General features: G+C 38.4%; 1 protein-coding gene across 1 annotated transcript in view; it reads right to left on the minus strand.

The window, feature by feature from the left end:
* Window positions 1-19,641: 19,641 nt before the first annotated feature.
* Window positions 19,642-25,003, minus strand: part of CCDC192 (coiled-coil domain containing 192) — a 171,168-nt gene continuing 165,806 nt past the window's right edge. Inside the window, exon 6 of the mRNA XM_016159025.2 lies at window positions 19,642-19,930. Within this exon, the coding sequence (XP_016014511.2) occupies window positions 19,644-19,930 (287 nt within the window). The 3' untranslated portion in view covers window positions 19,642-19,643. The remainder of the gene's footprint in view (window positions 19,931-25,003) is intronic.

Consider the following 25,003-nt stretch of genomic DNA (forward strand, 5'->3'; position numbering starts at 1 on the left):
TTTGATGTTTTTTCTGTCGGTTTTCCTCAAATATTTAGGCATTCTAGGTATCTGTTCCCTGCTGTAGATGTGATTGCTAGCCAAAATGAACAACACTATTCATGTCACACCAGAACAGGTTCTGATCACAGGAGCTGGGCCTGGCAGTTTGTGGGGGAAAGTGCATCAGGAGTCCCAGTCCCTTCAGTAAGCACAGGCTGTCCAAAACACTTGCTCGGCTTCTCCAGCTCCAGCCCCTCTGGAATTTCCTAAATGTCAACTCCCATTTTACAGAGCTGCCCTCATGGCTTGAATCTGCGTACCAATCAAGAGTCCGTAGTTCTAAGTAACCACTCCTTTCAGAACAACAGGGATGTGAGTGGCTACTGATGTAAATGTTTTGTCACCCTAGTTTTTGCAATTTGGCTTATTTGGGGGCACAGCTGGGAAAATACACCGTATTTGACTATTTCTTCTGTATGAGGTTGTGACTTCTTTAGTTCTCTTAGGTTTTACTTTCATTCTGCTCTGAACAGCTATATGTCCTCCAGAAATTCAGTTATTGGCACCTCTTTCAAATTTACCACTCTGCTAAGATTTATTCTTTTCATATGAATATATGCTTTTCTGTCATTTTAGTGGGATTCCCCCCCCCCCCCCCGGCCCCAAGGGTAAACTTTCTATTCAGTTAGCAACTAGAAAGTCCACTCTTTGTTTAAGCCTTCAATGTGTAACCAGGACTTTTCAATTTTATTGGTCCCTCTGTTGAAGAATTTAGAACAAATATCTTAAAGGCAGGTCAGAGGCACTCTGAGCTATGCCCCAAAGGCTCTTCCCTGGTCATGATCCATCAGAGTCTCTTGCTAAGGCACATTTTACATGTTCTCTTCCTCAGGGTTAAAACTGGGAGACCCCTTTATTTCACCTTTTAGGGAATATAATCATGAAGGCTCAAACTTAGAACACATCTGCAAATCTACCTTACATTTATCTAAGAAAGTTTCAATGCCTTCACACAACAAGGATGTTTATCTTTTCATCCTGTTTTCTGAGGTGGTTACACAAATTTGGTCCCTTTGAATTCACTTATGTTTGTGGAGCACTTTTCACTTTACCTAGAATTTCACACTGATATTTAATTTGAGTCTCTTGACGAAGATTCTCAGTAGTTATGGTGTATTATCCCAAGGTAGCACATGATTCAGAGAGATTATTTGCCAAATGGTACAAATGAAAATCAAACCTTGAAATTTTATCTCTGAGTATGTCTCATGTGGCTTTCTTTAATGACTGAGGTGAGCCAGTATCCTCAGATGAAAACTGATTTTAAGTCTAGATATGTATCTCTTGGGCTAGATAGGAATTAAACTAGACTATAGGAATTGTATTTAATATTTACTGAAAAAAAAATGTGCCTGATAGTGACAGATTTTTATATCATTTTAAAAAGTCATAGAATTAATTACTTCTTTAAAAAGCTCCCCTGAGAAAAATAATTCTAAGCATGATTATAGAAATTATTGCTTTAAGATGCTTGATCATCTGCATTAACTCCATATTTCTGTCAAGGTTCCCTTTATTGGGGGAATCAGTTATCTTTTGTTGTTTTTAAAAGCATCCCCCCCCCCCCGGCTCGGTGGCTTAAAACAACCACCATTTATTATTTGCTCCCAAGTCTATCAGTCAGCTGGGCCGTTTTGCTGATCTCAGCGGGGCTCCCTCAAGTATCTGTGTTCAGCTTGAGTGTTGTTTGGGAGCTGGCTACTCTATTCATGTGTCTGATGGTTGGCTGGCTGGCTGTTGGCTGGAGCAGTGTCTTTCATCATTCAGCAGGTCAACCCAAGTTTGTTCATATGGTAGCATCAGAGTTCTGAGGAGTGAGTGAAAGCTCACGAGACCTCTTGAGTCCTGGGATTAGAACTGGCAAAATTTCACATCCACTATATTTTGTTGGTCAAAATAAGTCAGAAGGCCAGTCCAGCAACAAAGGGTAGAGAACTGCAAAGTCATATTTGAAGGGGCATGGATGCAGAGAGGAAAAAATCTGCCTCATTTTTGCAAACAATCTACCAAATCCGTTTTTCGCTCCCATGCCTCAGCTGCTGTGTGTTAGCTGCTAAAGGCTCACAAATGCATCCCCATTCTGGTGAATTATCCTCAGCCAAAGAGGGCTGCCTTGTCCTAAGGACTATGCCCCCATCTTTGATGTGAGGGGAAGGAGATGCAGTTTACAGCAAATGACTGATAGACATGGCCTTTTGGCCAGCCCTCTTGTCTCAAGGGGTCAAGCTCCAGAGCCTCCCTGTGGATCAAGGCAAGTCTAGACTTAATCTGAGACCATACCTTTGTTCTGCTTTTACCCTCCCCCGCCTCCCCGCTCTCTTTCCTTGCCCCTTCACATGTTTTTCCTGAAGGTCACTCTCAGTAATCCACAGGCCCCAATTCCCTGAGGCAGGCCCTACACCCAGGAATCCCTACTAAGAAGGATGTTTTAGGATAATATGATATTAAAAGACAGCAGACACTTAGTCATTAGTACATATTTATAAGCATGGTTGCATATTTTTAGCTTAGTGCAGTTTCTGTGAGATTTCAAAATGCTCTCTTACACTTTGGTAAAAATAACAGTGACTAATGTTTACTGAGTGCTTACCATGTATTAGACTCTGTGTTCAATACGTAACATATATGATCTCATTTAATCCTCGCCATGACCATATGAGGTAGTTATTGTTTTCAGTTTATATGCTTTTAGTGTTTTCTAAATCATTTCATATTTGGGATTTTGTTCTATTATTCTGTAGCAACAAAAGACTTCTGAGCCTGCATAAAAATAGCCTTTGACACATAGCAAAAGAAAACATCTGATAAATGTCATAGACCAGACAACTTGACCTTCCTTCAACACAGAAAATCAGGCCTCTCTGGGTTTATCATTGAACAAACATTGTCAAAGTATTGATAGAGAAACCTAATGGCTGAGGAAAATTCCAGTTTCAAACACTAGATCTTTTCAATGAAGTCAGTTGGTCAGTTTGGTGTGCAATTTTGGTTACAAAGTGTCATAGCGTAGGGAAGTCATTTACATGTGTATAAAATAAGTATTGTGAACATAACAGGAAGACGAGAAATGAGTCAATAGTAACTGTTTAAATCAGTGAATCCCTCATTTCAGTAACTGAAGCAGGAAATAGGAAATCTTATAAAGGGAGGGTAAAGGAAAAGCCATCAATTCTTTGTAAGTTGTGCAGCAACATTTTGTCTTTTTCAGTTTATATGGAAATGGCCTCGGACTCCAAGGGAAAATCCAGAGAGGAAGACCAGATAAGACTGTTTGTTGTGGTGCTAAGCCAGAAACCAAAGCTTAGCTGTCTGAGGAGATCTATCCACAAGGTTACACAGCTAGGAAGTGGTGCAATCGAGATTTGAACCTTGGTGCTCTGCTGCCCTAGAAATAGCAGGAAACGAAGGTGCAGACAATGTGATGCTATGTTGAGGGAGCTTCCTGGAGAACAGCTCATACAGTACAGTGAAAGCAAAAGAACTCCAACAGGTGGCATTCTATGTACCTGTCTTGAGTCCACCTACCTGAGCTAAACTCCTGTAAGTTTTATTTTTAGGGTATTTCAGTTGGATTTATAAAATTAAATACATTAGTTACTCAGAAGCAAAACAGGCAATTGAAAAGAAGGGGAGCTTGAGAGAGACTGAATAATGAATGTGTTTCTGAGCTTGGCTCATTGGATACCTCTGCTAAAACTGACAAGAGGCTGCTAAGAGGCTTAAACTTGGGAGCTTTTGTAAAGAAAGTTTCTCTGGAAAGTAAATCATTAAGAGAATTCTTAAAGTGAAAGAAACATAGCCTAATTGACCAGGATACTGGGTACATTGTTCTATAAGAGACCAGAGATTGAAAGCTGCCACCGGGTACTCTGTGAATTCCCCTGGGGTAAGACTCATTGGCATCCAGGCCATGAGTGACCTACCTGTTTGTACACTGCACAGGAAAGGGCCACAGGAATAACTCAAGTACCCAGAGACCATTTGTTTCATCTAAGAAAAAGGCAATCACCCTAGAGCCCCACGAATGCCTAGTATAGTCTCAACTTTTAGTGGATTTTTATCCACTAAAAATGGATAAATGTCCCAGGGTCTTGATGAAAAAGCCAACAACTGAGTTTTACACCCATTGAGCTGATCTTTCCCTGTTCTAAGAGGTAGCCAGGGAAAGCAGGTTGCTTCTATTTCCCAATTTCCAGGAGATATGGTAAAGAGAAAAATGAGAGAAGTGAGAGCATAAGGCAAAAAAGATTGGATGAGATCAAAAAAGGGCAGTAGGGGCCTGGTGAGCAATCCTTGGCAGGGTGCCCAGAACAGTTTCAGGAGATGGACAGAGCCCAGAAAGAGCATTTCCTGCTTTGGAGTTAAAAAAAAAAATCAATCCAACTATTCTCTAAGAGGTGGTCTATTCATCCTGTGCAGCATTAGGTCATTAATTTGAAAATTGCAGGTACTAATAAAAACAGCCATTTTCTCAGCGCCTAGGTGAATAGTCCTCTCCCTGCATCAGCCACTGCACACCTGGGTTATATTAACATTAGCTTGTGTGGGGTAGTTTCCAGAAAGTTTTAATCTTGGTGAAAGCTTGAGCATTCTTTTGCTTCTCTAAAACTTCTCCTATATTTCCTATCTACTCTTTCTCTCAGCCCACACCTATCTTTGTAGAAAATAAGGGGGAATCACCACATAGGTTATACAGGAAGCAGCATTTTTTCATAGTCATAATTATTCTGGAATTAACAAAAGCCTTCTGTCATAGAATCCAAAAATGGCTTTATGTTTTCTCTGCCCTTTACAACTCATCAGTTCCTCTCATCAACAATACTTACAAGTTTTCAAGCTCCACTCTATCAGTCTGGCTGGCTTTCCTTCAGGAAGTTGATAAGTCTTGCTTTCTCATTTCAATTCGCCAGCCCAAGAAACCTTGGACTTGGAAGGTTTTGCCTTAGATGTCCAGATGTGTTACTCTGAACTGTTTTTCGAGTAAATTTTTCCTGATGCTTATACAACCTACAATAACGATAGTCCTTTGAATTCTGGGCAGGTGTGTGGCTTTATGGCACAATATTTTAAGATAGACTTTGTTTTAATCTTTAGTTAAGCCTCTTTATACAAACAGCTGCCAAGAAAACAAATGCAATTCACTTACAAGTTGTTTGTCTAGTTAACAGTAAGTTCGCAATTTCCTGTTCACACAAAGGATTTTCTTGTGTTTCAAATCTTTGACCAAGAGGACATTGGCTTGGATTTTTATAGGGAATTTACAACTTTAATTATCTATAGTGCTCTGTACACCAGGATGTGAGGTGACTTAGCAAGCAGCTGGTTAGCATCAAACAAGTATATTGCTGGAGTTACTGAAAAGGACCTTTGTGTGTGTGAAGCACGAAGGCATCACAATGGGTCTGCATGGAAACAGAGGTTCAGTGGGCAGTGAAAAGCATCAGGAAATTGGAGGATGGCACAGAGGAAAAAGGAAAAGGAAAGCCTTATTGTCAAGATAAAATTAAGACAAGGGTTTGCAAATGGTCCATTTCTCTCAGGTTTTGTGTTCAGCTTTTTTACTTTTTTCCTTCCACGTATTTCTCCCGACCCCCCACCCTTTTTTTTTTTTTTTTTTTAAGAAACATGAAAACATTCACGTTAAAAATATTTCCTAAGAGCTTCTTGAGTCTTAAAGTCCATGGCAGGATTGGACTATTGTTGGAAGATAAATGGTACACAGCATTCGTACCCGAAGCCTGGCAGCCGAAGGCCTGTGTGCTGTCGAAGGATGGTATCTTAGGAGCACTGTTGACGTGTGCCTGTTGTACAATACAAATACTTTCTTGTAAGGGTGTAACCTCTCACCCCCAGTGAATGAATTGACATACTTTGTCCTTTTTGCCAGGCTCTTTAACTCTCTTTTCTTCACCTGTTTACCTAGAGATTTCCCTTCAGCCTGGATAAGTTAGATACTAAGTTGTACGTTGCCTCGGGGAAAGGTAGCTGTTATGGAACCTGAATAACAAAGGTAGCATATTCTGGGTTCTTACGTTCAAAACTGCTGGTTTAGATGGAAGACAGAAAAAGTCACAAGCATCCTTGTAGAACCAGTTTCTCCTGTGGTCAAGTCTGGAAGAAGGTAGACATGAGTATGTGTTCAGTTTGGAAAATAGAAACTTATAACCAGGGTTTGAACTAGAGGATAGTGATTCTCAGGGAAATGATCCCTCCCCCCTATGCCATTCTGATGTGACAGCTGGTAGGTATTGATGAGAACTGGTGGCACAGTGTATGTAGGCAGTAGGGGGCAGAGACAGTTTCCTCAACTTTATGTGAACTTGAAGTTGTAGGCGAAGGCACTCAAAAGTCCCCCAAGCAGGTCACTGGTGTAAGCTGAGTGAAGCCACTGGGCTTTATAGGTCTTGTGGCAGGAATGAGGGATTACATAAAGGGTCCCCAGCCCCTGGGCTATGGACTGGTACCAGTCTATAGCCTGTTAGGAACTGAGCCTCACAGCAAGAGTGAGTGATGGACAAGTTGCAACTGCTCCTTAGCGCTACTAGCATCATCGCCTCAGCTCCGCCTCAGATCATCAAGCATTAGATTGTCATAGGAGCACCAGTCTCTGGTGCCAAAAAATGTTGGGGACCACTAGGCTACATCACCACCAGGGGATTGAGGTCACATGTTAGCCGATGGATGTCCAGGTACTATGTGGGAGCCAGGTCAAAGTCTGCAGCCCCTCCAAGCACCACGGGAATAAGATAGGATGAGTCATACTGGAGTGGGAGGCCAGCATGGACCTGACACAGAAATAAACACCTCCTGCTGGCTGCTAAAGGATTGCCATCTGCTTCCATCCTCTCAGAGCTTATTAACATCAAACCCGGGATGAGGATAAGGAAGAAACATTCTTGAGAAAACTGACTTTATTTTTCTATTAAATTTTTCATTTGAGATAGTTGTTGAGTCACATGATGTTGTAAGGAATAATACAGAGAGATACTGTATATCTTTACCCAGTCTTCCCAATGGCCACAGCTTGCAAAATTGCAGTATAATATCAAAACCAGGATGCTGACACTGATATCAAACATTTCCATCACCACAAGAATCCTTCATGTTGCCCTTTTATACCTACCCTTTCCTCTTAAACTTTAACATCTGGCAAACACTAATCTGTTCTCTATTTCTATTATTTTGCTTCTCTGTGAAAGTCTTCATTTCTCCTTCACCTTTGAAGAATAATGATGACATAAAATTCTATACGGGTGGCTTTTTCATTCAACACTATATATTTCACTCTACTCTCTTCTCACTTGCTTGGTTTCTGACAAGTCCAATATAATTCTAGCCTTGTTCTTCTACAGGAAAAATTTGTTTTCTTTTGGCTTCATTCAAGATTTTCTGTTTGATTGCTTTTTGAAGCTCAAACACATTATGCATGAAAGAGAGAGATAGAGAGAGAGAGAGAGAGAGAGAGAGAGAGAGAGAGAGAGAGAGAGAGAGAAAGTGTGTGTGTGTGTGTGTGTGTGTGTGTGTGTGTGTGTTGCATTTATCTATACTCTGAGCTTCCTGGATCTGTGATTTGGTGTCTATCATTAATTTTGGTAAGATCTCAGCAATTATGACTTCAAAAATTATAAAATTGTTTAGTTATTCTAATTTCTTTGCCTTTACATATACATTTTAGAATTTTTTTTATAGATCTAAAAAGTCTTGCTGAGATGTGGTAAGAATTGTGTTAATCTGTATATTAATTTGGAAATAGTCGATGTCTTTACTATGTTGAGTCTTTCAATCCATGAACACAATATGTTTCTTCATCTATTTAGATCTTCTTTTACTTCTTTTATTAGCATTTTACAGCTTTCAGTATATGTCCTGTATATGTTTTGTTAGATTTACAATGAGAAATTTTTAAAAAATTAAAAAAATAAAGTGACATAAATGGCAATACACTTTTTATTTCAGTGTTTCATTACACATTCATTGCTACTACATAGAAATACAATTAATTTAATTTTTGTATTTTTAGTTTATATCCTGAGACCTTGCTGAAATCCCTTTTTAATATTAGATTTTTTTGGTAGATCCTTGGGATTTTTAAAACTCTTTAAATAGGGATAGTTTTATTTCTTCCTTTCCAATCTGTATGCTTATATTTCCTTTCCTACCTTATTGCACTGGCTATAACTTCCAGTACTATGTTGAATGAGAGGAGTGAGACTGAACAGCCTTGCCTCATTCCCAATCTTAGGAGGGAAAATATTTAGTGTCTCTTTACTAACTATAATGTTACCTGCAAGTTTTTTTGTAGATGCTTTTCATCAAGAGAATAAGTTCTTCATCAGAGAATAAGCTGAATAAGTTTTCCTTTATCACAATTTCTCTGAAAGTATTTAATCATAAATGGTTATTGAATTGTGTCAAATGCTTTTTCCTTATCAGTTGATATAGTTATGTGATTTTTGTTTTTTTAGCTTAATATGGTAGATTCTATTGATTGGGTTTTGAATATTGCACCAACCTTGCATCTCTAGAATAAATATCATCGGGTCATAATGTATAATTAGTCTTCATTATTGCTGAATATTACATTTCTAATATTTTGTTAAGGACTTTTGAGTTTGTATTTATGAGGGACATTGGTCTTAGTTTTCTTTGTCTGATTTTGACATTGGGATAATATTAACTTTATAAAATGAGTTGGAAAGTGTTCTCTCCTTGAGATGGTTAATTTCATGTGTCAACTTAGCTAAACTACAGTACCCAGATATTTAGTCAAACATTATTCTAGATGTTTCTGTAAAAGTATTTTTTAAATGAGATTAACACTTAAATCATCAGACTTTGGGTAAAGCAGATTATCCTTCATAATATGGGCGGCCCTCATCCAAGCAGTTGAAGGCCTTAACAGAAAAAGACTGACCTCCCTTAAAGGAGGGGAATTCTGTCAGTTAACAGACTTTGGACTTAAAGTGCAACATCAACTCTTCCCAGGGTCTCCAAGTCACCAGCCTATCCTGAAGATTTTGGACTTGCCAGCTTCCACAATCACATGAATCTGTTCTTTAAAATACCCCTCCCCCACTCCCTGAACCACATCAGACTTAAAATCTTCTGTACCAGTTTATATTCCCACTGACAGTGTACAACAGTTCCCTTTTCAACAGATCCTCTCCACCAGTTATTATTTCCTGTCTTTTGGGTGATGGCCATTCTAATGGGTGTGAGGTAGTATCTCATTGTGGTTTTGATTCACATTCCCCTGATGATTAGTGATGCTGAGCATTTTTTCATGTACTTCTTGGCTATCTGTATGTCTTCTATGGAAAAATGTCTATTTAGAGCCTCCTCTGCCCACTTTTTAATCAGATTTTTTTTTTTTTTTTTTTGCTATTGAGTTAAGAGTTCTTCATGTATTTTGGATATTAGCTCCTTCTCAGATATGTGATTTGCAAGTATTTTCTCCCTTTAGTAGGTTGCTTTTCATTTTGTTGATGTTTCCTTGGCTGTGCAGGAGCTTTTAAGTTTGATGTCTGACGTATTTATTAAACGCTTTTAAATGATCATTTTCTTAATCATGTGTGAATTATTTTCAATGTGAAAGGTACATTAGTGCCATTTCATTATCCAACTTACTCTGATTCTGTAAAATTCTTCAAAGAAATGTAATAGAATGAAAAGTCTGATGGAGTGCTCTCCAACAGGGAGGAAAATTAAGTTGCTTATTTTATAAAGCTTTCATAATACTCCCTTTAGTCCAACAAGCTTTAGGTCACCAGGAAGGATGAAGAAGCATCGGTAAGCAACTATAATATGTAAGATATGTGCTTTCCCAAGATGTCTCACCTTAGGGAACATTCAACTTTATTCTGGTGAAAATTCCACCAAACTCACCTTATAACAAACTTCACTATCACTAGTGCTGGCTGGAAATAAGGCAAAACATTAAACTCTGTTTTCCTATGCCTGGTGAAGTACTGAGAGGTTCAGACTGACAGTTCCTTGTTCAGTCTTTATTATGAGTCTACTCAAGATGCGTCTAGAACAACTATAATTTAATCAAACGTAAAATATAAACTGTGGTAGTACCAAGAAAAAAATTATGTCTCTATTTTCCACTTAGTAACAGAATTTTTCATTACATATAAGGATTTATTACTCCTCTAGAGAGTCTATTAAAGCAATAGAACATTTGTGTGTTGGGACTTAAAATTCTTAAAGATTCACTATACATTTTCCTGGTGAAAAAAAAAATCTCACAAATATTCCAGCCCATTAAAGGTTAACGCTATTACTAAAGAGAAAAGATGGGGTTTCTTGGGGTTCAATCTCCAGAAGAACATTACATATCTTTGGTTTGTAATGCAAGTATTTTATTTTCTGATCTTAATTACTAAAGAAAAAAAATTTCAGTATAAACACAGGCTCTTTTTTTAAGTCTAATTCTGTTTTCTTAATAGGTATTGAGTTCTCCAATTCTTACTAAAAAAGTAACAGATAGAAATGTGTTCCCTGAAATTATACATCACTCTAGGGTCCTATTCAATTTCAATATTTGATTAGATATAGGGAATTCATCAGTGTGTTCTGAAGCTTGAAACAATTCATACTATTCCACAGTCTGACTTCCTGATTCAAAGGCACTCTAATATCTTAGGAGATAACTTCTACGTTTAAAAATTTTGGAGCAAACAAGATAGATCCACCCCCTCTTCCCCCCCACAGGATCTCAATTTGTTAAAGTTCTTAGCAAGAAGCAATCTAGAGAACAACCTCAGGGCAAGGGTCTAAGTTCCTGCAGTAAAATAGTGGGATTGAGTTACTTCCAGAAGATAATCAGGTTAATTTGAATTCTTGGCATCTTTGTGAGTTGGAGGTACAGTGGAGAAGAAGGGGAACCACAGCTCTTCTCCGTCCCTAGACCTTCCTCCAGGCATCCGAACCTGCAATCTGTGGCAGATTGTATATAACCTAACTCTCTGAAGGTCATTCACCACTACGAAGCATTCATCTACTCAAGAAGGTCCACGTAGGATTTAAAAAAAATCTCTCTAACCAATTTCAATTGTATTTATAAGAGGAATTGTGGTGTAGAAAATGTCTCCTCCTTTTTGTTTTCTTTTTACCTGCCATTTCTTGAATTTATTATTTAACAAGCTTAAAAGCTATAGTAAACATCTCTGAGGCAATAGCTCTCTGTTATCTACATATAAATTTGGGCTAAATGTAGACATCCGACATGACCAATAGAGCGTTTAAGTACAAGCTCATAATAAGTACTCAGTAAATATTTGTTGAGTGAATAAGGAAATGTATACTTTAGCTCTTAATCTATTTTTTTTTTAATGGGAACTTTTACCAGAAATGACTGTGGAGAGATTTCTACTTTGAATTATAGCAGTGCTGCTTGTATAGTCTTCAGAGTGGTAGAGGAGGGTACAGCAGAGAACGTGACTTGGTTTTCCCTAAGAACTCCCATTAAAGTTATTGGCAGCTGGATTTCTGCAGTTGTGATTTTAATTCATCTTTGGAGAAGACTTCCTTTATGTTAGAAAAATCACAAAAATGGTTATTTAATTACAGGATGTGAGGCAAATACCTATTTCTCTTTCTTGAGGACGAAGTTGCCATATGCATGATTGCAGATGTGCAGGCTGGTACTTAGCATTCTGTAAAGTGGTATATATTGAGAACATTTCCTCCTAAGTAAAGATATTTATAGGGCTGTCAGTTTCCCACAGAGGGTGTTATTTAAGGTTGAATAACCCAGGGTCTAGGACAAATGGTTGGAGTTCATGAAGTCAGATCACACCCTGTGGGTAGGGTGGAGTTCTCCCCTGAAGAAGAATATTGTCGCCATTAATCATCCGGGGATTCAAAATGAACAGCGTTGGACTAGGAGGGGAAGTAGTTCCTCTCTCTGGAGGAAGGGGTAGGGTATCCATAGTGAAATGTGAAGGGTATTAGCTGAGCTGGTGTCTGCTGAGAACAAAGAAGAACTTGTGATCTTAAGTTTAGGCCTATGAGTAACTTAAGCTAACTGTGATTTTTTGCACCATATCTTCATTATTTCCAAGAATTTAATAAAGTTTTGTTAAATACTATAGCATGGTTTGGCTATGCTTCAGGGAGTTAGGGGAGATAGATGCTTCTGGTGGCAGCCTGGCCTCATCAGGGTAGTAGAGTGGAGGTTTGAGGGGCAGGGGGTGAGACACCCAGAATGTGGCAGGAGATGCCAGCTGCTCTGAAGCTGTGGTGGTTCAGAGTGAGAAAGACAGGCTGAGGTGCTGAGTCACCAACACGATGAGATTTCCATACTTCTTGGGGAGCAGAACTCAATGGAAGGTTGGACCCAGCAAGAATTTCTGGCTGGAAGTATGGAGGCTTTATGACCTGCATTTTTAATGAGGACTTTCAATGGTAAACTCATGTGACTCTCAATCTGTAAACTTGAGGCTTCAGGAATTCCTTTTATTTTCTATAAATTATCTAAATATTGACTTTGAACCCCTCTCCCACTGGGGAGGCAGGAAGTTTGACCCCATTCATTCTGAGTCTTCCTTTCCTCTGGCTTCATGCCAGGATTCTTGGTTCTGAGACTCTCCTGTCATCTGATGCTAAGCCCCTATTGTCCTAGTCAGCTTGTTCCCCTCAGGTCTGCTGTTTGGTCACATTTGAGCCACACATGGGTATGGGGCTCTTGGAAGGGCCTGAAGTCCTAGGCCTCAGAATCTCACCTGCTTGGGGTTCATTGGGCTAATCCCTCTGAGATCCTGCTACATTCCTAAAGCAGTGCCAGGGATCAGGGACAGGCTCCGGGTGCTGATGGGACACACATGCCTTTCTCAATCTCTCCTCAGGGGTGGAGAGAGTCCATCTGTATCTTCTCAAGTTCCCTTCACATGCAGTTTTCCAACCCTCCTTTCCTCAGTGGATTTAGGCTATGGGAGCAAAAGCCTAGAAAGGAAGTATCTCCTGGTCAGCTTCTCCTTTGACTCTGCTCCTTTTACACAATGCTCCTGGATCATAGGTGAGGGAACACATAGTAAGAAGCCAATGTGGAAAGAGAATGGGATAAATACAGGAAGAAAAATGTATTAATGACCTGAAAAAGGATTCTGTTACATGATAATAAAGGACATATGAGCTTATATTTTAGCCATAGCATGGTGAGATGTGGGGACCCTGGGTAACATATTTTCCTTATGATGACAAGGTGAGAAAAATCTTTGTAAAAGCAATTGTACTCTGATCACAAGGAGTAGTCAAATTGAAATAAGAATGCCACACTCCAGCCTTGTTCTGAAAATTACTAGCTATATGACTCCAAGCAATTCATTTAGTTTACTCTAGACAAATTCTTCCATAAAGGCCCAGATATTTAGGCTTGCTGGCTATAAGTTCCTGTCACAATTACTCAACTCTGCCACTGTAGCAAGAAAATGGCCCAGAGACAGCACCTAAACAAATTAGCATGGCTGCATTTCAATAAAACTTTATAGACAGCAAAATTTGAATTTATATGTGTGTCATGAATATTATCCTTTGGTTTTGTTGTTATTGTTCAACAATTTAAACATGCAAAACCATTCTAAAATACCAACCATGCAAAAACGATGTGCAAGCCAGATTTGGCCTGTTGTTGTAGTACCTGTTCTGGACTCTAAGAGTCTGACTCAGTTTTCCCACCTGTAAAAAGGAAACAAATAACTCACAGGATTTTCAGGATAAGTGATGGCATAATTTTTTACTTTGCTTTATAAACTTAAGGCATTATTACCATACACACTAAATGTTCGAAGGAGACCTAATGCCTACATTTTCATCTAAGTAGAAGACGAAACACCTAGAGCTGCAATCAGCCATGTTTGCACATATCACTTAATTACTTGTCTTTGCTTCTCCATCTTTGTAAAATAGAATCGATACCACTGACCTCAAAGGGCAGTTTTATAGATTAAGTAAGTAAAACATCTCTGTGTGGGATGTCTTCCTTTAGAAAATGCCGGTTTCGGTAGTTGTCATTTACCAACTTAGGCTTGGGGTGTTGGATAAAATCACTTTTTACTATCAGAATTCCCTCCTACACAGCACAGGCACATTCAAAAAGAAAAAATTAGAAGTGTCCTGAACTGATGAAGAAGAGGCAGCAAACTCAGTTAGTTGCTTTCTTTAGATCTCTGTCATGTACATGGGAGTATGCATGAACGTTGACTGTAGGTTGTAATGTACTCATTTTAAATGTATATATTAAATGATCAATCAAGAGATTAAGACATTAAAATTTATGGTGACAACCACAACATACCAAATCAGACCTGGTATACACATTGTGAGGCAGGAATTCCATACTTGTTCACCTACAGGGCCACACAGGGAAGATAAATGTCTTAAGCAACTGGGCATAAGACAATAGGAAATGGTGAGGCCCAAGGCAAACTGCAGAGTGTAGCCCCATAGTTTTTAAAGACATTTACTTTCTTACTTTTTTCAATTTATTTTTTAATTTCAGTTGATGTACAATATGGTTAGTTTCAGGTGTACAACATAGTCATTAGATCTTACAAAGTGATCACCCCAATTAATCTAGTACCCATCTGACACCATGCATTGTTATTTTAATATTATTGACTATATTCCCTATGCTATACTTTATAGCCTGTGACTATTTTTATAAGTACAAATTGCCAGTTGTAAAAGAAAAAAAAAAGACATTAATTTTAAAACAAAACAAAACAAGCACAACAAACAAACAAAACCCAAAATGCTGTACTGGCTAAACCACCGAAGTTGGCCAGTTGAATCTGGACAACTTTATGACTCTTGTTGTAGAATAAGCTTGAGAAAGAAGGCACCTATGAAAAATTGTTTTTCCTGTAAATGGAAATGAAGGCTGACCTGAGAGATAGGTATAGACAATGAACGCCTTTGTTATATAACTGCACAGGGGTGGGAGATGTTGTGAAAGTTACACTAGCCTGGGGGTCACAGGCCCTGGTTCTGGAATTTCCTAGTTACAAGCTTGAGATTAGTTATCCAGCTGACACCTACCTCATGAAGATGAAAAAAAAAATCTATATAAATGAAATAATGACTTGAAAATGCCTTAATTAACTATAAATTGCTATGGAAATATTAATTATATTCCTATATGCATAACTGATGATTAGCAAATGCAGGTCCCTAACAAGATTGTAGGGCGTCCACTGTAGCTGTTTGTTGTTTCTTTCACCATCACCATACCAACTTCATTCAAATAGGAGCTAACCAAAAAGGCACACCTTTTTATTACAAGGCCACGGATTATATTATCAGCTTTTTAATTTAACTAGAATTTACCATTGTAATGGTTTGGACCCCACGTGACAAAAACTGGTGCTGAGCTAGTTCTTTCTTTCTCATTCTGCTGTTATCCTTTACCTGTGGTATCATCTCTCTATGAAAAAGATGACATCGGATAATGAACTTGGTGAAACTTATTTGTCACGTTTGGGAAAATGGACTCAAGATTTGTTAGACCATATGTTGTGTGATTTTTCCATCCAAAAACAAAGGCTTTAGTATTATTGGATTTGAGCATAAGGGTCATTCTTTGTTAAACAAACAAAAAGCAAATGTAAATCTTATTGAAAGACATGGTCAAACAATTAAATGTCATCTTGATACAGATTCATATTATTGGAAATGTATTGTGTATCTGACTCCAGATGATCAATTTCTCTGGGAAGCTGGAAATAAAAACTGGTTTTGGTTTTGTTTTGTTTTGCCGTAATAGGCCTAATTTCATTAGATATGTGAAATCTTGTGGCCACCCTGTTTTTTGCTGTGAACTTTGTCCTAGTATACTAGTATTTTTATTTTCAAAAGGTTATTTCCTTCTTGTATTTGATTCTCCTCTATTAGCAAAAAAGCTATCTTAGGTCTGGGAAAGCTTTAAGATGTCGTTGTAATAGCAGGTAAAAATTATTATAATTATTTATTCTTTACAATTTATCTTTTATTTTTATGGTTTTTGTCTAATTTTTTCAAATTACAAGTCGGACTTTTTGAATCTCAGGCATTTGATTTTCATAGTCCCTTAAAAGTGTTTTCTTTTATCTTTTGGAATAGTTTCATCTCTGTAGTCCATATACTCAATAATTGCCAAATAAATATTTTTTAACTCAGGCCTGCAACATTCATCAAGACTTCTCTATTTGTTACATTTAAGCAAAAATTCTTTACTTCAGTGTAATGTGTAATCTAGAAACAAATGATTGTGTCTTGGGATAAGCACAGAGGAGATAATCAAAACTTAATTGAGTTCATACTTTCCCAGAAGTGCATTTAGACAGAAAGAATTATAGTTTTTTTGCTTTTGCTGAACCTCATTGAATCCTAGGGTACCCCCCTTCAGATTTCTTGGCCTATTTCTCAAATGACTTGCTTTCTTGATAGTCTTTAACAAGTCTGTTGTTTTGATTTCAACTTTCCATGTACACAATAGTAAAATTAAATAGTTAAATTCAACATTTATTTAATTGGTTATACATATCACATGTTCAATTTAACTGGTGAAAAAAGATTAAAACTTTACATATATCTACGCAAATGTTTTGAGAATATTAGAGAACAGCTTGAGTCCTTGTTAAATGTTTCTCTGGATTTCCAGTTGTTTTTGAATCAGATATATAACCTGATGATTTGCTAAATTTTTATTAAAGAAACAGCGTCATTAGAAAGCTAATTGCCTTGTGATATCTACACCAGATATTTTAAAGATCAGTAGAATACTTCAACAACCTAACTTGTTTCTGAGAAGATGAGACTTTGGCCTGGAGTAGAGGCTATAATCTGATTTTCACCTTGTCTGAATCAGGCCTTTACACAATTGGAGGCATACTCCTCAATTTTCTGGAGGAATGGCAGAAAATGGAACTAAACCTTGGGGGCCTACAAAGTCATAAACATTCAGCTGGGAATGTGAAATTTTCCACCTAGAAATGCCTTGGAGTCTAGTAGCACCTCTTATTACCCTCTCCCCCCACCTCAGTAAACCTGTATATTAAAAGAATTCTTATTATTAAGGTATTAAAAGAATTCTTATTATTAAGGCGTCAGTAATAGAAATTAGTCTAGTCACCTTTGGGCCAAACCTCCTTCCCACTTCCGATTTGGAGATAACCTAGACCTGAAACAGGATCAGCTTGTTGTAAAGACGGCTTTTCAGGGTAACAAGGCTTCCTTCTTCAGTGACTGGTCTTTGACTATTCAGAGGTGACAGCCTCATTTAATTATTAACAGCAGTTTCAGTTCTGTCTGTTATTTTATCTCCACTGAAAGTCTGCTTTCCTCATGAGGGCTAGTGAGGGCATTAGCCAGGGGAAATCGATGTAAAAGTTACCATCGTCCTGTCTGGGATATGATGAGACTTTTTTTCTCTCCTCCCTACTTTTCATGTAGCTCACCCTTAATATCCCATGGGATTAAAACAATCTTTGATAAAATAAAGAGATGGAGACTTGATGATCATAACAACATCAAAATTGCAAAGGTGATAGATTGTCTTGGAGATAGTCTGCTCTTAACAAATGGAAAGATTTAAAGCTTTCTCACAGAAATATACAGTTAGGATATGCCAACCCTCAGCCTTACCACGATGTCAGAAACAATGAGCAGAACCTCAAGACTGGAACTGGGAGACCTAGTTGGTGTCAGAGAAATAGAAAGGGAAAGGGAGATTATAGAATTTGAGGAGGTGAAATGGAGGAACCAGACAGAAGGGATTTCTGAAGCACATTTTGTAAGCAGATTTCTGAAGTAGATTCCATGGAAAAGTTTCTTTTGGAACCGTAGACAAGTGCTTTCAGTCACTTTCTGGGGTTGGTGTGTGTTCATGATCAGGGAGTTAGTTGTACATTGACTTCATTTCTGATAATGGATTGCACCTGTACATACAGATATTTCAGGTTATACTGAGGTTAGAAACAAATATGGGAAGATTATAGTTTTGTATGAAAACAGAACCTCCTGGAAGGAAGCACTCATGTCTTTTTTTTTTTTTTTTTCTTTTTTGGTGAACCACTAGAGTCAACATAATTGACTCTGGTCAATTGGCAAACATATTTTGAGTCCAAAACTCAATTACTTCCTTAAAAAAATAAGAAGAGTCAAGTAACTTTGTTTTGTAGATAGTCAGGATCTGTAATCAGAGTATACATTAGTTATATACTATAATAGAAGACTTCTCACCCTGACTTGTAAGGAGTAGTTCTACTTCTGGAATAGTTTTTTAATTTAAAGGCAGCTTTAAACCAATGTGTTTTAAAACGTAGTTCCTGGAATGTATCCTTCAGGAATACCACACATATTCATTAAAATACATATTCCTGGGCACATGAATGTGTGTTCTTACCGATCACTCAGGCTTAGTAAATTTGAAAACCTCTACTAAAGCTGTGCTAATCAGATTTACCCACGTTCTCCCAAGTTCTCTCCTCTATTTCCCATCTGCCATTACAATTGCTCTAGTGCCTACATTTAAGGAGACTCTCGTGTGTCTGTGAATTCCTGGATTATAAAAGTTGTGATTCTCACGTTTGCTATGATATTTCTAACATCTATTATTGTGGTTGGTAGGTAGAAGAATTTAAATAAGTATTTGTTGAACTGGTTGAATTAAATCAAGAAGTAGTATTAGAGTCACAGGAGAACTCGATTTGTTTGACTGTGTCATGCTGTATCAGGACAGTAAGAATTAAGTACCAAAGTCTTCCTTAAAGTTAGTGCCTAGCTGCGTTCTCTGAGTGGGAAATAGTTTATTTGAGAGGCATGCATAGAGAGGAATATTCCATTCTATTCTATTAATTTTTTTGCCCATTCTATATTTCTTCTGACATTATTTTGTGCTGTTCACAGCTCTTTGGTACAATCAGAATAAAAAAGTGTATTTTGCTTTGGTCTTAGTCTTGCTCCTAAGGGAAAAATCAGTGTTCTGTGTTTTCCCAAGGAGATGCTGTCCCAGGACACTTTTCCCAAAGGACTGGAGCTCTGATTCATCCATTTTTTAAATTTCTTTTGATTGCTCTGGTTTTATGTCATTTCCACTCTTGCTAAATGTTAATGAAATGCATGCAGTAAAGAAATACATTCTAGAGGACAAGAAAGAACAAATCTCATGGCTATTTACTCTGCTAGCAATGATTCTGCTTTTCAGTAACCTAACGTTCCCCAGTTTGAAGCTTGCTCTCCATGACAGCTTTCTGTTCACAACCGAGCTGCATAGTAAAACGAGATTGGTGCCACCCCTCCTTTGCAGTGTGACAAATCTCTGGCAAGAGGATGATGCTAAGTTCTCTGGCCATCTCTAGTTTTGTGATGCTCCCTCTCCCATTGTTACCAGAACTGTCTGAAAACATACAGCTGTGCAGATTATGATACGTAAAGGGGCAACATTCAATGTTTGTTTCTGAACACTTCCTTTTGTTTTATTTCCTTCCAATATGAACACTGTGAGATATATTCAAACTCACGTACATGAACTTGAATTTGCTAATGAGGAGCCTACCAAGGTTCTGGACTTTACCTTGATGACACTTAATAAACTTTTATTATTTTCTTACTGGGAATCTTTACATATCCTCATCAGAGACCACAGGAGTAATGGTGTTATTAAAGAAAATTGGGGCTTCTCGTAAACATTCTGGAGAGTCCTTGACCTCTTGAAAAGGAAAGGCCCCCTGTTTGGCTTCCAGCTGCTGAATCCTCTTTTCCTTTTCCTCTAAAACTTCTTCCAGCTGAGTTATTTTCTCAGTCTGAAGGGAAACCTGAGTTGACAACTCCATAATCAGGCTAAATTTTCGATCACCTTCTTCCACAGTTCGGAGATTGCCACAGGACTCTTCTGCTGAGCTGCCTTCTAAAGCAAACAAGAAAAGGAAAATCTGAGCAGTTTTAATTGAATTTCTCAGAACTCGAAGAGAGAGAAGATGAAAAGCTTCAATTCTCACGTTCTTAAAAGAGAACACAGATGTTGCGTCATCTGGTCAGATATACTGAGAATGGAATCTGAATCCAGTGAAGGGAGATTCTGGGTGTTCATGAAAAAAGAACTTGGAAGCCTCTGGAGAGGGAGGAAAATCAGTCTTTGCCAACTCTTTTTTATACATATTTAACTTTCAATTAACCATGAGAATGGGCTGTCCTTAAGAACCCAATCTACAAATAACAGCCATCCCAAGTTTCATGTTATCTTTTTCCCTAAGAATCTTTCACAAGAGCTATAATCAAGTAGAAGTATGCTTTAATTTGAATTTTAATTAGACTGGAATAAAAAAGAAAAAGAAAAAGGTCATTGCTCTTTCTGGGAGAAGTGAATGAAAAAAGACTAGGTTTTTAACTCAAGTCAGCTCTAGAGTTGGCAGGGGTGTAATTTGAGGTGATTTAGGAAAACTCTATTAGCATAATATCTCCCATAGAGGTTCATTTTTTTTTAAGTCTGAAGTCTTTTCACCATTTCTTAATAAAATTACCAATACTTCTTGGAAATAAAAGCTTATCTTTTATCAATTTCTATCAGCTAGCCCGTCAGATAAGGATAAAGCCCTGAATGAGGAGGGAGAGAGAGGCTCCTACAAATAGATAAAAGATTAGTGGCTGGCATCAGGGAATGCTTGAAAATAAACTTCACTTAGATCATCACAAATTTTAGCTGCTGAAAGCAAAGCCCATTCTACTAGATTTAGTAGTACCATCTTCCTTACCACTCTTATTCTGAAATGTCCACCATTAAAATCACTTCTCTGATGATGTAAAAGGCAGTCTTCAGCTATAAGAAGGAAGGGACATCAGAACTTGGGTACAATTGTAGGAACAATCAAGCCAATGGCATATAGATGAATCTGACACATGTTGACAGTTGATTGCTCCAATGAAAGAAGGTTTAGCATTTACTCAACCCCCAGTGAAAACAAACTGCACAGCCACACTTGAGAGAAACCTAACTGTTAGTCCAGGATACAAAAACCTGCTACTATTGTGTACTTACGCACCTGCTAAGGATGGGACAGCTTTGTTGTGATAGTCCATGCAGGCAGGTAATCACTCATTTCTCAGCAAATAAGACCAATTTGCACTCATTGCTTTCCTGAAGGATCAGAGTGAAAGTTTGTGCACTGAATTGCACAGTGGGCAGGATGCTTCGGCCTCACAAAAATGATGAGGGGAGAGATCAGACTTTGCTCTTAGAAATTATTACTAGCAATATACTACCTTTCAAGAATCCATGGAGAATTTTGTTCTTATCATTTGAACTTCTAACTATTTAAGGAGATGGTGGTTTGTACCTTTCTTAAAAAGCAATGAAAACAATCTCGGTTCTCAAAGGAGCATTTAGCTTCTTGCCTCTGCAATAGGCCTATGCTTTCAGGCCCTGGATGGGGAGTCTATATGTTGGCAGGCCTTACCCATCTGCTGGTATGCCAGGGCCTCATCTTTCCTTTTATCTGTCCAGGGCTGTGCTATCTAATATGATAGCCACTAGCTATATGTGGCCATTAAGCAATTGAATGTGGGTAGTCTGAACTGAGATGTGCTATAAATATAAAATACATTTTTGATTTGGAAGACTTAGTTTTAAAAAAATGTGAAATATCTCACTAAATATAAAAAATTGATTAAATATTAAAATGATATTATTTGGGATATATTGTGTTAAAATATATTTGTAGAATGAACTTCAATCATTGTTTTTAAATTTGAAAAATATGGCTACTAGAAAATTCGAAACATACTATTTGTGGCTTGCATTTGTGGCTCTCGTTATTTTTCTACTGAATAGTACTGGGCAAGAGTTTCCTTTTAAATGAACACTCTGAAGCCAAAGTGGATGTGTTCCTTGTATATGCCTTTAATTAACATGGACGATTGTTATTTGGGAGGGAGTATCACTGATCCTCAACCATTAACACGGATCATCTTTCTGTTAAAGATGGAGGCAGGGAAATCTGGGCTTGGGAGAATAAATTCTTGTGGGTTGAAGTGAGTTTCAACAGGAGAGGAAGGGAAAGATGAGCAGTGGCAGCAGGAGGCAGTGGGAAGATGCTAAGGAAAGGAACGGCGACAAGGACGGGAAGGTTGGGCCTCAGAGAGGCTCAGGGACGGAGGGCTTCCTCAGGAGCTTCTTGTATGTGCTTGTCTGTCACCTTCTCTTTTCTCTTTGACTTCTCCTTCAGTTTTTTCTTTCCACAGTTTCCCTCTTCTTTTCAGAAAAAGTTATTTCTACCAATTTGCACAATGAAGAAAGGAGTTTAGTGTCATTCCAGCAGGCAAACTGGTCACAAATTTTTTTGTTTTAAATAATGCAATATGAGTATAATACTTTCTTCATCTAATTCTAATGATAAAGGGGCAAAAATGCAGCAGGGTGGTATTACATAGGCAATTATAGTCACTAGGTCGCCATCCTCTGTCTCAGCCCTCTCAGAAGACAGTAGTAGTAGAAAAAGAAAGGCAGGGTATCTTGATCAGCTTAGGCTGCCATAACAAAATACCATGGACTGGGTGGCTTAAACAACAGAAATTTCTTTTGCCACAGTTCTGGAGCCTGGAAGTCCAAGATCAGTGTGGTCTAGTTCTGGTAAGAACTCTCTTCCTGGTTTATAGACAGCTACCTGTTTATTATATCCTCACATGATGGAGAGAGACCACAAGTTCTCTGATGTTTCTTCTTGTAAGGGCACTAATATTAAGAGGTCCCCATCTTCATGACCTCATTTAAACCTAATTAATTCTCAAAGGCACTATCTCCAGATACACGATGTTGGGGGTTAGGGATTCAACATACGAATGGAGGCGGGGACACAATTCAGTCCCTGGCACAAGGAGAAGACAATTGGAAAAGGAGTAGAGAAGGAAGATGAAGCTGAAAAAGGAGAAATGGCATGAGGCCTTCGATTCATACTCTATTGCTTTTATGTATTAAATTAAAATGTTGATAAGGAGATAAGTTAAAGAATATATATACCAAAAAAGAAATTTCTCCTACAAGTACGTTTTACTATTAAATGACTTCTTTACACATAAAACAAAAATATTTTTGTTCCGTTTCTAAACACATTACAAATATTGAAAGTGTTTTAAACACTTCAACAAAGTGGGGACTCCAGCAGTCTCACATCCTATTTGTGTTGGAAATAGCCCAGGGCCACAGTTTTCCAGATTCTACCGGTAACCTTCACATGACCTGTTCTGAACTACTCTTCCCTAGTTCAGTCTCCCTCATCTGGAAGGTATGTGTGTCCCTCAGGTCCTGACAGCTCTATGTGTCCCCAAATCTCAAAAACCTGTGGTCTTTCCTAGGCTTTCACTAGCAGCTCAGGTATTCTTGCCAGGGACGTGGCTGTTTGAGGTATGAGGTTTTGTCATCTGAACAGATAATCTCAAGTTTAACCTCGTACCTAGAGGCTCAGGGAGAACCAGAAACAAGAGAGTTTCCTGTTATCTGTCAGAGAAAGGGGGCAAATCTGATTAACCACAGTCAATATATGAACCCATTAAAATTGCTGCTATTGTGGAGGGTTTTACAAGCACACACCATTTTTCATAATTTCCCTTCTTCCTGCTTCCACTTAAAATAGGTGAGAAGCAGGAGTGAGAATGAGGGCTTAGGAGCACGGCAAAGAAGAGACAGGAGAAGAGGTGGTGGTAGTTGTGCAGGTCTAGAAAGGTTTAGAAAGAAGATAGGTAAGAAAAGACTTCTGCCTGCAGCAGGGCCAGGCTGAGCTCACTTTTCTATGTCAGCTTTGAAAGATGAAAGGCCCAGAAGAAATCATGACATTTGCCTTTGGCCATTTCCAGATTCTCATTCTTCATACCCTAAGTTCCTTTATGCTCTCAGTAAAGTGCCACAGGAGAGTTATGTCAAAAATGACAACAGAGTTCACAGCAGAGGTAATTATAGTTTAAGGAGTAGCTTAGAAACTTAGAGTTGGAATGTGCATTTTGGGAGTGATTTGGTCTCACTCGTACAGGAATTATTTCTGCAATGTCCCTAATTGATGATTTTCTAAGCGAGTGGCTCTCAGACATTTGTGTCTCCCAAGCTCTTTATAGGTCAGCTGCCAATTGTAATCAATGAATAGAATTTGCCTTTCATCATCATGCAGCTCCATGCTGTTATAGAGATATCAAATTGGATTGGAAGGTTGTGATGGTCAGACTGTGAGGAGAGCAGGCTACAACTTGCTAATCAGAGAGAGGAGATGTGAAAATTCAACATGTGAAAATACTGCCTGGTGAATCCAGGAAGTTAGTAGTTTAGTGTAAACAGAGCTACTGTGCCCAAAGGTGGCCCAGTGAAAGGCTAGAAAGCTTTCTTTAGATTTTCAAAATACTTATTTCTAAAAAGGGTGTTCCATTTTAATCCCTTCACTCATGCTACAATCCAGATGTGTTCACTGAGTGGAGAATGCTGAGAAACACTGATCTCGTTTCTGGTTAACACACCTCTAGTGATGGGAAGCACACTTGTTCCCAGTGTGGCCTCAAGCATCCTCCATGGTCATCTTCTTCGTTCGTTCACTCGGTAATTAGTCACTGGGACATAAGAACACACAGGGAGGATGAATCAGATGCAGTGCTGGCTCCTACAGTCGCAGCTCCGCAGTGGTGCAGGAAAGAGGCAGCACTGAGTTAGGCCCTAAGGGACATTCAGGATTTAGCTTAAACAAACACCTCTGCTGGGTTTACTTTTCTCTCTGCCTTCCAAGCTAATGACCAAGATTGCCAGCTATTTACTCGAGAAGAAAGACTCTTACCGGTGAGGTGATAAAATACCTTGGTCCACCAGAGCCACCCAGGATTACTGTTTGACCTAAAAGACTATGTCAGCTTCCTCCTCTGTACAAATGCCCATCACTCTGACTCACCTTCATGCTGGTTTTGAAAGCTGTGTATATTTCTCAGTAACCACAAGGAGCCCAGTTTCATCTAT

The sequence above is a fragment of the Rousettus aegyptiacus genome, unplaced genomic scaffold, assembly GCF_014176215.1.
Source record: "Rousettus aegyptiacus isolate mRouAeg1 unplaced genomic scaffold, mRouAeg1.p scaffold_m13_p_8, whole genome shotgun sequence".
NCBI classification, from domain to species: domain Eukaryota; kingdom Metazoa; phylum Chordata; class Mammalia; order Chiroptera; family Pteropodidae; genus Rousettus; species Rousettus aegyptiacus.